The 12,824-nt window shown below is 44.6% G+C and overlaps 1 protein-coding gene across 1 annotated transcript in view; it reads left to right on the top strand.

Annotated features, from left to right (window-relative positions):
- Window positions 1-7,885, top strand: part of LOC134609301 (polyunsaturated fatty acid lipoxygenase ALOX15B-like) — a 39,924-nt gene extending 32,039 nt beyond the window's left edge. The window contains exons 11-14 of the mRNA XM_063452980.1: window positions 761-882; window positions 1,735-1,835; window positions 4,357-4,524; window positions 7,625-7,885. Of these exons, the coding sequence (XP_063309050.1) occupies window positions 761-882; window positions 1,735-1,835; window positions 4,357-4,524; window positions 7,625-7,837 (604 nt within the window). The 3' untranslated portion in view covers window positions 7,838-7,885. The remainder of the gene's footprint in view (window positions 1-760; window positions 883-1,734; window positions 1,836-4,356; window positions 4,525-7,624) is intronic.
- The last annotated feature ends 4,939 nt before the right edge of the window (window positions 7,886-12,824 follow it).

Below are 12,824 nucleotides of genomic sequence, written 5' to 3'. Positions count from 1 at the left end.
AGAAGGTAAGGGTCAGCGGTGTTCGGCAAAATGTGTAGCCGATTTTGGTTCCACAGAATCTTTAGCATACACCGCTGACCGCATTCGAATGACTAAAATGGCCGCCGCCACGTGTTCGGCTGCCGAATGGCGGCCACCCAGCGCTCGGCAATTAACCTGCAGTAACCTCACAGCCTGGGAGGTAAATTGCCTGCACACTTTAACTTCTGGGTGGTCCGCCTGTGTGGTACTTGGTTCAGTAAGCCCTATTTACTGAACCAAGTGGGAGAAAGCCAGGGGCAAGTTATTTTACAGGTCTGGGGACATAGTCTTAAAGGGACATTGTTCAGCAAAGTCACAATATGTCCCCAGACGGTTCTTAAAGGGCCATACACACCCAATAAATGTTAATAAGTTTTCAGGGGCACAATCTTCCAGGGGCCATAGTCATGAGGCAGGAGGCTGGCAAACATGCTTCTCCACAATCCAGGGAAGCAGGGCAATTTCTCATTTAAAGGGCCAGTTACAAATAGCGATTTGTAACACATACGATTGATGTTTTTAACATATTGGTGTCACTGGCAATAAGGCTTCCTAAAGAGCAAAGTCTTGTTTTTGTTTGTGTGTGGGTGGTTTTTGTTTTAACCTGTGATTAAAATGTATTTTTGCTAGTTATGCGCGCAATGTTTCAAAAATCTTCTGCTAAGAGTGCTAATGAATAGGATTAGTGGAAGGCGATCTTCTAATTTAATCTTCCAATTCTTTCTTTGCCTTGAGCCAGACTTGTATTTGACATTGTTCAATACTATTATAAGAACGATGATCAAGTGAGTGGAGACCCTGAACTACAAGCCTGGGTGGCAGAAATCTTCACAAAAGGCTTCATGAAGAGGGAATCCACAGGTAAGTGTCTGTGTTGTGACGTATATCGTGTATTCAATGATTCAGTGCATCATGGTGAGTGCCGTGCATGCAACTACAGTCCTCAATGCGCTTACAGGAAGATCATTGCATTGAACACCTCCAGCATCACATCAGATGAGGCTTCAGCATGGCCGATGACAACTCTGTCTGGAGAGAAAGGGAGTTATTTTAGTTTTCATAACAAACATGGTGGGGGCCCTGAAACTAAGGAACATCTAGAGTGTAGTGTTGGATATAGATGTGTATTCCTAACTAAAGTGTTACTTCGATAAAACATGTTATCATTATGCCATAATGTAACTGATGTAAATGATCTTTGAAGATGATTGGGTAACATTCCAAGTTTCAGAGCTTAATAGTTTCACAAAGAGTACAGTTTGGTCTTTAAAGAAATTTCCTCTGGTATGAATTGCATCTTTCTCCCCATTCCTCCAAACCAGCTGGTAGCCCATGTATGTAGTGCAAGTGAGATCTTTGCCTCATGTGGTTGCTACAAGTGTCACAACCTTTATTTTAAGCTCCTCACACTTCATCCACCAGGAGTGAACGTCTGTGCACTGTTGCATAAGTGTGAGAGTATAGCACTGATGTCTATGGAAGATCTCATAGAAGCCTCCACAGATATTGTCTCAATTGTCAAGAAAATTCATTATGAAATACTTTATGAAGGGGGTAGGGTTGACAGCCATTTGCAGCAGACATAACCATAAATGTTAGCGGGTGGTATTTTTGCCAATAACCGGACAAATTGATTCATTAGCTGTGATGGAAATAAAGTTAGGTGCAAATATGCTAGAACTGTAGGTTTATCATACCTCTGTGCTCACACAGGAATCCCATCTTCCCTGGGGACCCGTGATGAGCTGATTAAATACCTGACCATGGTGATCTTCACATGTTCTCCACAGCATGCTGCCTTTAGCAGCGGGCAGGTAAGTGAAACAAAAGACTATCAATCTACAAAGTTTATTATAAAAAGGAGGGGAAATGGTTACACCAGCTAATGCAGTATATTAAGTAGATATATACTGGATTATCCTGGTTATGGGAGGGTTGCTTTATGTATTTTCTTACAAAAGTGTTTTTTGCAAGAAATTAATGCATTTAATTTATAAAGTAGTAACATCTGACACCCTGTGGCACATGGATACAACTTGAAACTACAAGGCCGGGTCCCACTTTTCAGTCCACTAACAAACGATCATCCAGCACAAGTGTCAGTGTTTACGTTTAAGAAAATGGACTGTAAAGAGTTGAATTACACTGGCAAATGGATAAAACTAGGAAATGTATAGAAAATCCCTCAAATAAATCCATATTCTGTAAAATCCAGGAAAGTCACAAATACTGATCCTTCTTTCACTCTCCCTTCAATTTAGTGGTAGCCACATCAGTCCATTCTTGCAAGCGCACGATCTTGGTGTTGGATTTGATTTTGGCCTCACCTTTGAGCCGCACAGCCAGTATGTTGCCAAATCCTGTAAATTTTACCTTAAAAAAATTTCCCTAACCCTAGAAGTGTTAGGGGTAGGGAATTACCAACGTGCCTGATTTAGTATGTGCTGAACACAATTTTTTGCCCATGCACACCCCTAGCTTGCACCCATATGGCCAACTCACACTTGCAAGACTTCCTTTGGAATAGCCTGCCTAGCCTTGGAATTGCAAATGTTGTGCATTGAAGTGGAATCCTACCAGAGCATTCCTGGCTTTCAAGCCAACCTATCGGAGTGCTCTGAGAATTCTAAGCTTGGGAAAGACTTTATAAATATTGAAGTATATGCTGCACTTTGCCTTATGGGGCAAAGATGGAACTATCTTTGATTAAGCTGGATTTCTTTTTAGGTTTGTCACAGTATTGTTTTTAATTTGGCCTTTCTTGGGGGCTGATGAAAGATTTACAAGAAGACTTCTGATGACAAGTAGCTATATTTTTAATTTTCGGGTATTGGTTTAGTGCCCACCCTCAATATTGAGGCAAGGAGGGAGGATAGACTAGGTTGATGTATTTCAATGGAGTTGTCTAGAGGATTGAGGACCCCTAGAATGGCATGTACACCCTCCTTCTCTAACTATTTAGAGCCCCCATGGGTGGGAGCTGGTAGACATTAAAGAAATTGAGTAGATAAAAAATTCCTGGCCTGGCCGTGTGTTCCATAAACTTAGGCTTGTCCCAATACCTGATGAACTGAAAGGATACAAGACATTAATGAATCATCTGCTTAGATTATTTCAACTCACTCTGGTCATTTTTGGAAGTGCGTTTGGGTGTATCCCCAAACATCTCATGGTGGAAAGCTTAAACTGAAACAGGATTTTCTCTACCTAGTGACACTGGTATCCTAGTTTAACCACTTAAGGACTCATGACATGTGTGACATGTCATGATTCCCTTTTATTCCAGAAGTTTGGTCCTTAAGGGGTTAAGTTAGAATTGCGGGAAAGTAAAAGTGCCAAATTAGCTAAATTGGAAATTCTCAACTATGTTTCCAGTTTAGATATTTTGGTCTAAAATTTGAAATTTTCTTTAACCCTATGTGACAGAGCTCCAGTACTCTGACAGAGTACCTCTGCCCAATTCACTTCTTAGCCACTTGCAGGAACCCTGGAATGCTTCAGCCCCAGTCACTGGTGCTTGACTGGGGTCTCAGGAGCTCTTCTACCCAACCAGGCTGCAGCTCTCCTTCCAGGCAGGTATTGTCTCCTTTGCCTGTTCCACACAGGACAGAAGTTCCAAAATGAACAAAGATACTTTTACTTGGGACTAGCCCATACGTTAATTACATAAACATTGCTGTGAGAAACATAATCAAATAACCAAAACATGTCAACGAAATATACAGGAAATTATAATATATTTAGAAAGGGGTGGGAAAGACTATTAACAGAAAATCTCTTCTGCCTTTATAATTTGCATATCCGGGTAGATTTGCAAATTGCAAATTAGCAAGCCTTGCTATTCAGGTAGTTCAGCCTCCACAACCAAATTCACCTAGTTGATGTCAAGTATTGGCAAGACAGAGCACAATAACCAGTGTCTACATAAAATGTCTATGAAACCCCAGGTGATGACTGTCACACCCTACAACTTTCACTTTAGCAGAAAAAAGCTTGATATTGTCCAAAACCTATTCGTGCTTCCACAGTATTGTGGTAAATGCCTGTTATCTGGACCAAACTCTAGTTAAGGGAACCAACAGAGTTGCCATTTAGACGGCTTGGGCTTTCACTCTTCAAAATCTATCTTAGACCTGCACATTAGAGACCGGATGCATTTTAAGAAAGTAATATTGGCTTATATTGATTCTGTTTTAAGTTAAATGCTCTCCAGGATGGTTTGTTAGATAATCTGCTGCACACATCTCGGCTCTCTCCTATACACCATCCATTAAATTGAGCCTTCTATGTTGTCCTGAAATGCTAAATATATAGTTAACAGTTCTCACTCTGTAGTTTGACTTCTACTCCTGGATGCCTAACTCTCCGTCATCCATGAGGCAGCCACCTCCCACAGAGAAGGGTGCCACATCCTTACAGACCATACTGGATGCTTTACCAGAAGTTAATACAACCACCACAGCAATAACCATGGTTTGGCTGCTCAGTCATGAACCTGATATGGTAAGTACTTCAATGGCTGCAGTCATTATGTTGTGGTTTGGGACCACTTCCTACAGCTTGTGTGATGTATCTAAAGGCTAGGCTGGTAGTTGGGTGGGTTTCATTTTTTTCTAGCTCATTTAGAGCCACTTGTGCTCTAGAACATTCAATGTGTCGTGCCTTATAATCATTTAGGGCAAGTGGCTACTTGTCTTCAAGGAGTGGTGGGCAGTAACGAATATGACTCAGTCAAACAAGGACAACCTCTGTCCTTAACTCAAATGTAAAGACCCACTAAAGCTATGGGGCATGAACTTCAATCCCCACATCGCACCACACTTCTTAGGATTACAGGGCCAGTAAACTAAACGATTTTAATTGTTTGCAATCACCCAATAGTTTGTGGTTTGTTTTTTTGAGTTTTTACACAACTTAGTTGTACAGTGAGGGGAAAAACGTATTTGATCCCCTGCTGATTTTGAATGTTTGGCCACTGACAAAGAAATGATCAGTCTATAATTGAATTTTAAAGGAATGTATATTTTAACAGGCAGGATAACAAAGTGAAATTGTCAATGAATGGAATAAGTATTTTACCCCTTTGACTTGGCAAAATCCTTGTTGGCATCAGAGGGCAGATGTTTCTTGTAGTTTGCCACCAGGTTTGCACACATCTCAGGAGGGATTTTTTCCCACTCCTCTTTGCAGATCGTCTACAAGTCCTTAAGGTTTCGAGGCTGACGTTTGGCTCCCACCATAGATATTCTATGGGATTAAGGTCTGGAGACTGGCTATGCCACTCCAGGACCTTAATGTGCTTCTTCTTGAGACACTCCTTTGTTGCCTTGGCTGTGTGTTTTGGGTCATTGTCATGTTGGAATACCCATCCACAACCCATTTTCAACGCCCTGGCTGAAGGAAGGAGGTTCTCACCCAAAATTTGAAGGTACATGGCTCCATCCATTGTCCCTTTGATGCGGTGCAGTTGTCCTGTCCCCTTAGCAGAAAAACACCCCCAAAGAATGGCACTTCAGATATATGCTGTTGCATATGGAGGTTTAAACAGACTGGGTACCTCCATCAGCGACCAGGAGTCCCTCAATCAGGGGATGAAAGCGGTCCACTGCATACATGAGGCCTAGCTGAGGCTATGCCTCTTTTCCCTGAAGACCCAGTAATCAGTACTTCCATAAGGTGACTACCTGGGTATAAAAGAAACTGAAACACTCGCACACCAATTAACTTGATCTGTAGGTGTTAACTGGAAGGATAATCAACAATGATGGATTATGCCAAACCGTATAAAAGGTCAGGTGTTAGAAATCCAAAGTCCCTAGGCTAAGCCTTGGACTAATAGAATCTTTAAAACAGAACCCCCTATATTCTTTGCTTTATTAATGATTGCCAGTCTATGGGAATTAACTAGAGATAGTATTCAAATAGTCCAGATCGCTGTGCTATTACAATTAGGAGATGAAGCTATGTCTACTTGTCACATTTGTGTGAGCAAAAATCTCCAATATGTGGATAAAGATTATGGATTTACATTTGAGAGCTGATATGCTAGAGTGCTTGCTCATAGGTTGCAACTGTATGTGGTTTAGGATAGACAGAGCGAGGTAGCGTTTGATCTTAAATAAGTAGATCTTAAGTCTATCTCCTCTGTATATCCACAAAGTTGGAAACTGGTTTACCAATTACCGTATTTTTCGCTCCATTAGACGCACCTAGTTTTTAGAGGAGGAAACCCAGAAAAAAATATTCTGAACAAACTGCCCCATGTGTTTCTTACTATGGGACAGTTTGTTCAGAATATTTTTTTTTCTCCCATGTCACATAGTGTTCCTTACCACCCACTCCCCTCTCCTGTCCCATAGTGATCTTTAACCCCCCTCCCCTGTCCCATAGTGATCTTTAACCCCCCTCCCTTGTCCCATAGTGATCTTTAACCCCCCCTCCCCTGTCCTATAGTGATCTTTAACCCCCCTCCCCTGTCCCATAGTGATCTTTAAATCCCCCTCCCCTGTCCCATAGTGATCTTTAAATCCCCCTCCCCTGTCCCATAGTGATTTTTATCCCCCCCTCTCCTGCCCCATAGTGATTTTTAACCCCCCCTCTCCTGCCCCATAGTGATATTTAACCCCCCTCCCTTGTCCCATAGTGATCTTTAACCCCCCCTCCCCTGTCCTATAGTGATCTTTAACCCCCCTCCCCTGTCCTATAGTGATCTTTAACCCCCCTCCCCTGTCCTATAGTGATCTTTAAATCCCCCTCCCCTGTCCCATAGTGATCTTTAACCCCCCCTCTCCTGCCCCATAGTGATTTTTAACCCCCCCTCTCCTGCCCCATAGTGATTTTTAACCCCCCCTCTCCTGCCCCATAGTGATTTTTAACCCCCCCTTCCTTTGTCCCATAGTGATTTTTAACCCCTCCTCCCCGTCCCATAGTGTTCTTTAACCCCCATCCCCTTGTCCAAGTGTTTTTTAAACCCCCTCCTCTGTCACATGGTGATTTTTACCCCCCCTCCTCTGTCCCATAGTGATTTTACCCCCCTCCTCTGTCCCATAGTGATTTTTACCCCCCTTCCTTTGTCCCATAGTGATTTTTAACCCCTCCTCCCCTGTCCCATAGTGTTCTGATCCCATAGTGTTCTCCCTCCCTTCCCATAGTGTTCTCCCCCCTTGTCCCATAGTGCACTTTCCCTCCCATAGTGTCCCCACCCCCCTTTGACCCCCCCCCCTTGTCCCATAGTGTCCCATAATTACTTACCTGTCTTGTAGTGTGGTACGGCTTAACAGCCGCACCGCGGTACAGGAACTTCAATTTCAGGTTCCGGTTTCCGGCGGGACTGAAAGGAAGTGTGCACACTTCCTTTCAGTCCCGCCGGAAACCGGAGCCTGAAATATAAGTTCCTGTACCGCGGTGCGGCTGTTAAGCCGTACCACACTACAAGACAGGTAAGTAATTTACTGCAGTACAAGGCTAAATAGGGCCCTGGGATGAGACACCTGTGACCGATGAGGATTTTTTTTCCCTAAGTAAGTGGGTTAATCTCATAAGAGCTATTGATCATGTCTGGTGTGTTCTCTAACTTCCAGTCAATCCATTCTTTTTATTCCAGAGATCTTTGGGAAATTGTCCAGACATCCATTTTATAGAGGAAAAGCCCCAGGAATTCATGAAGGAATTTCATACAAGGTTGGGGAATATTTCCAAGCAGATTCAAGAAAGGAGCAAGAACCAGACCTTAACTTACCTGTATATGGACCCAATGCATAAATTCGGAACCAACACCAAAAGGCCAATTGAACAAGTGATGGATGTCTATCAATGATACAAGAGAAAGGCCTATACAACATTATTTAACCAGGACCTCCTAGTGAACACTATGTAATTGCTGATGTCTAACTGAAACATTGAGTCCACAAAATAAACCCAATTCATTCCATGTCTATTGCCTTTACTCATGACTCCATAATTTATCCTTTTGTCCATGAAATAAGGCTGAATGTAAAACTGCTTACCTAAAATATAGAATATTTTAATGAGACAAATCCTAGAATGGGGCCTTCTGCAAAACATGCCTGTATATCCATGTGGATTCTGGTCTGATCTTTCATACACTAAATAGCTGGCTTCACAATCCTGAACAACCTGAAACTTACAGGTTTGTATTGTTTTCGGATAATATTTCAAAATGGAGGACCAATATCTTTATAGACAAGGACACATTGCAGTATTAAAACCCACCATGCCCACCAAACAAGACTGGTTATACTTCTGTCAGGGTTTTAGGAAATCAAAAGGTTAACAAGGTGGGCCAGCCAAAAGCACTGTCTGGATATCACTCAACTTTAATTGTGAGGTATAAGCATGGAGACGCTTTGGTCTCAATGAGATGAGACAAGTGGGAATTTGTCAACCTGATATATGTTGACAGGTTTTCTGTCCCTAACATTCTCTCCATTCACAAGATTGTTTTTTTTTTTATTTTTACCTTTCTGTGGACTCCTAAACCAGTGGTGGGCAAACTTCTGCACTCACATGTATTGGACTAAATCTCTCCTGATGCTTGCCAGCACTATGGTAGATGTAGTCAGCAACATCTGGAGTGACAAAGGTTGTCTAACTCTGTCAGAGTAAGAGTGATTGGCTATACAATGATGGCTTTACTCTCTGATCGCGTAACATGCCTAATATGGTAATGATTAAACATTACTTGTCACAGTAAGTGCTGATGGTGAGGTCTTCTATATGAGTGAAACGGGTCACTTGATGCAGGCTATGAAAATGTTCTCTAAAGTCGTACAAAGTGTGAATTAGTGCTTGTGCCAAAAGAAACTACAAAGGGAAAGTGAAGGGACAACACAAGTGGATCCTTGCCCTCTGATACTCTATAAAGCAAGAGTGTATGTCAAACAGAAGTGCAAGTGGGGCACAATAACTTAGCCAGCTTTACAAAAGTCTGTCCTTCCAACTTGATTTGGATTGCCAAAATTGTTCAGTTCTGCAAATTCTGAAGCAAATATGACCAAGGAAGACCTAAAAGACCTGGCTATTATGGTCCATTACCAATACAAATTGGTTATTCAAAGTTGGTGTTAAATGGCAGTGGCTACTAGCAGCCACCACAAAACGACTTTAAAATCAATCAAAGACGCTATTGTGCTGTTCTGTTTATTTACAATTTCAGATACATTTTGTTTTTGGAATTCAGAAGGGTGAATTTAAACAAATTTCAATCTCTTTAGATAGAGCCCCAAAGGCAAAATAATTTTTATAGCCACAATATAGGCTCTATTGTGTTCCATTTTTACATAATTATAAGTTGTGTATATGTAGCCATATTAAACTATTCCTTTAGTGTTATTTTCTGTTTAATGCACTAATGTGAAATAAGAAATGCGTACTGAGGTGTAAATTTAAATAATTGCTTTGAGGTGTGTGATTTAAAAAAATAAAAGAAATTAAAAAATCCCACTTCAGCTGGTTTCTGTGTAGCTGCGGATTGCAAGTGATTACAGATGAAGTGTATGTAGTAGCAGTTGTAAACTAAATATGATAAACACATTAATTTATTGTAAATTGTAGAAAAAGCATAATATAAGTCCATAAGCCCCAACTCAGTTCCTTAAAGGGCAATCCATCCCAGGGCCATAGTCGCAGGGCAGGAGGCTAGCAATCAGTCCTCTCCAATGCCCAGTGGCAAATGGTAGTTTGTCACATATCTCCCCTTTGGGGGGGAAGACTAACCAGGCACCTGACCTTCTGTCGGTCAGTGCCTACGTTAGTCGATCCACCAACCCACAATAAACAAGTGCCAGAGCAGTCCACCCACAACAAACAGTTACTGCACCTGGGTATCTCTCTGGGGTGATCGGAAACACGCTGTGGGGACTTGAGGGGCAGAGGCCAGTGGCGCTCTGCCCTGATGCCAGCGCTTCTGCTGGGATGAGGGGGTTCCAGGCCAGTCCTGTAACAAGGGGGTCTGTAGGGCAGAGGCCAGCGGCGCTCTGCCCTGATGCAAGCTCTTCCGCTGGTATAGCCTGCAGGACATCAGGCTCTGGACAAGGGACAAAGGGAGGGCAGAGGCCAACTACACTCTGCCCCGCTGCCAGCTCTTCTGCTGGGGTACTTGGGACATAGTCAAGCTCAGTAGCCAGGGGAACATGGGGGTCAGTGGGGGTTAACATTGTGACAAACTGCCACTGGGCATTGGAGAGGACTGATCGCTAGCCTCCTGCCCTGCGACTATGGCCCTGGGATGTATTGCCCTTTAAGAACTGCATTTGGGCATAATGGATTTGTATAATGCTGTTCCTGGCCCTTTAAATACTTTGGAGCAGTGTTACAACTTTTAAACTGGCACTTCGAATGCAGTCGAAGTGCCGAAGTCGTCGAAGTGGCCGCCATTCGACAAACTAACACATGGCGGTGGCCATTTTAACTTATTCGAACGCGGTCAGCGGTGTGTGCAGCCAAATCTATGGAACTGTTTTCGGCTACCCAATTGCACGAACACCGCTGACCCGTACCTTCTTCGACACTGCGGCTGGAGACTAGGTCCCGTTTGAAGGTTCGAATGGGACTTTGTCATTTTCACTGTGTAAAATAGACCGACCGCACAGCCCAAATCCATGGAACTGTTTTGGGCATGAAAATGTAAAAAATGTCGGTCAAAAGTGACTTATACCTATCTCCCGAACGGATTCAAATGATTTTTGGGTATGTTTGTATTTGGAATGTGCTGATTAATAATATGTAACTGTTATTAATATTGGATGTATGGTTTTAGAGTTATGAAAGTTGGGTAAAAAGTATGTTTAAATTGTACGGATAATTGGGTTACTTCTCAGGCTAAGGGGAGGGAATCTGTGGGATGTAATCATTGTGTGATGGGTAATGTATACTTGCATGTGTATGTATAATTGCAGGGGAGAATTGCATAAAAGCAGAGTGTGTGCCATTAAACCAGAGTTCTACTTCACCCTCAATCTAGAGTCCTGTCTCTTATTGGGGGAATTGCAATATCACTACAAGGGATTACTATGCTCTGCATGCTCCCTTGGATAATCACTTCTAAGCTCTTTTAAAGAGCTTGTTCCTGCTTCACTCTCTTGGAGGAGAGGTTCACCCACTGGAACCTGGAGCCTTGTCGTAGGTCCAGGGTGGTTAGGAGACGGCGAGACCCCAACCAAGCTGCGGCGGTTCGTGGGGTCTGCAGTGGTTGTGGTGTCTGCGGAGCGCTTGGAGCCCTCTGTAAGCGCTAGCACCATCCTTCAACGGAGGTACCCAGTCGGGGTGCCAGGTGATCTGTTACAGTGGTGGCAGCGATGATATGGCATCCTAGTGCGAGGAGAAGCAGCTCAGAGACACTGGTATCGTATAAGAGGATATTGAGGGCAACTGCACTGCACAGCATCCCTACCTACAGCAGCATGGAGCAGGCATGGATAGAGCCCTGCGAAGAGCACCTCAACATAAGTCGCTACGAGGACGACGCTTACATTGAGGAGGTAAAGAGGCGGTTGGTCTGTTATGACCCAGACCCTTCAAACGAGGTGATCTACCAAGTAATGCGCCAGTTGAGTGCTGAGAACAGTGCGGCAATGGCCTTTGAGTGAAAACTTTGGAGCTTGAGGATATGGACACCCAATCTCCAGTGGCGGTTGGCGCCCCAGGGAGTCGAAGGTGGCGTCCTTCCTTCCCAGCGGCAGTGTGAGTTCTAGGGAGCCGAAGGTGTCGTCCTTCCTCCCCAGCGGCAGTGCGAGTTACAGGGAGCCGAAGGTGCCGTCCTTAATCCCCAGCGGCAGTGTGTGGTACAGGGAGCCGAAGGTGCCGTCCTTAATCCCCAGCGGCAGTGTGTGGTACAGGGAACCGAAGGTGCCGTCCTTCCTCCCCAGTGGCAGTGTGAAGTCCAGGGGGCCGAAGGTGTCGTCCTCCCCCCCCCCCCCCCATCAGCAGTGTGTCCTACAGAGAGCAGAGACAGTTAGTCTCTCTCTCCAACAGCAGGACAATATTATGGGAGTGTAGACCGGCGGTCTCCCTCTCCAGCGGCAGCCTGTGTTTCAGGGAGAGGAGCACAGCACCCTCTCTCCCCAGCGGCAGCTTACCCTAACAAGGGGAGACACCAATCTCCCAGATGGCGCAGATGGGACCGTGTTCTCTGTGCCTGACCTACAGGGATGCTGGACAGCCTGTCCAGATCCCCAACTACCCTCACAGGGACAACAGGAGGAGGGGGTAAGTACGAATTCCCCTCACCAGCTAACTCCTAACTTGGCCCCAGGGTTAACAGAGGAGATGTTAACCCCCACTGACTCCCATGTTCCCCTGGCTACTGAGCCGGACTATGTTCCCAGCACCCCAGCAGAAGAGCTGGCAGCTGGGCAGAGTGCAGTCGGCCTCTGCCCTACCTTTGTCCCTTGACCAGAGCCTGATGTCCTGCAGGCTATACCAGCAGAAGAGCTGGCATCAGGGCAGAGCGCCACTGGCCTCTGCCCTACGACCCCCTTGTTACAGGACTGGCCTGCAACCCCCTCATCCCAGCAGAAGCGCTGGCATCAGGGCAGAGCGACGCTGGCCTCTGCCCTTCATGTCCCCACAGCATGTTGCACCATCACCCCAGAGGGATACCCAGGACCAGTAACTGTTTGTTGTGGGTTGGTGGATCGACTAACGTAGGCACTGACCGACAGAAGGTCAGGTGCCTGGCTAGTCTTCCCTTAAAGGGGAGATATGTGACAAACTACCATTTGCCACTGGGCATTGGAGAGGACTGATTGCTAGCTTCCTACCCTGCGACTATGGCCCTGGGATGT

This window comes from Pelobates fuscus, chromosome 4 (genome assembly GCF_036172605.1).
Source record: "Pelobates fuscus isolate aPelFus1 chromosome 4, aPelFus1.pri, whole genome shotgun sequence".
Lineage (NCBI taxonomy): Eukaryota > Metazoa > Chordata > Amphibia > Anura > Pelobatidae > Pelobates > Pelobates fuscus.
The sequence above is the reverse complement of the archived record's forward strand: the minus strand, read 5'-3'. Positions and strand labels throughout refer to the sequence as shown.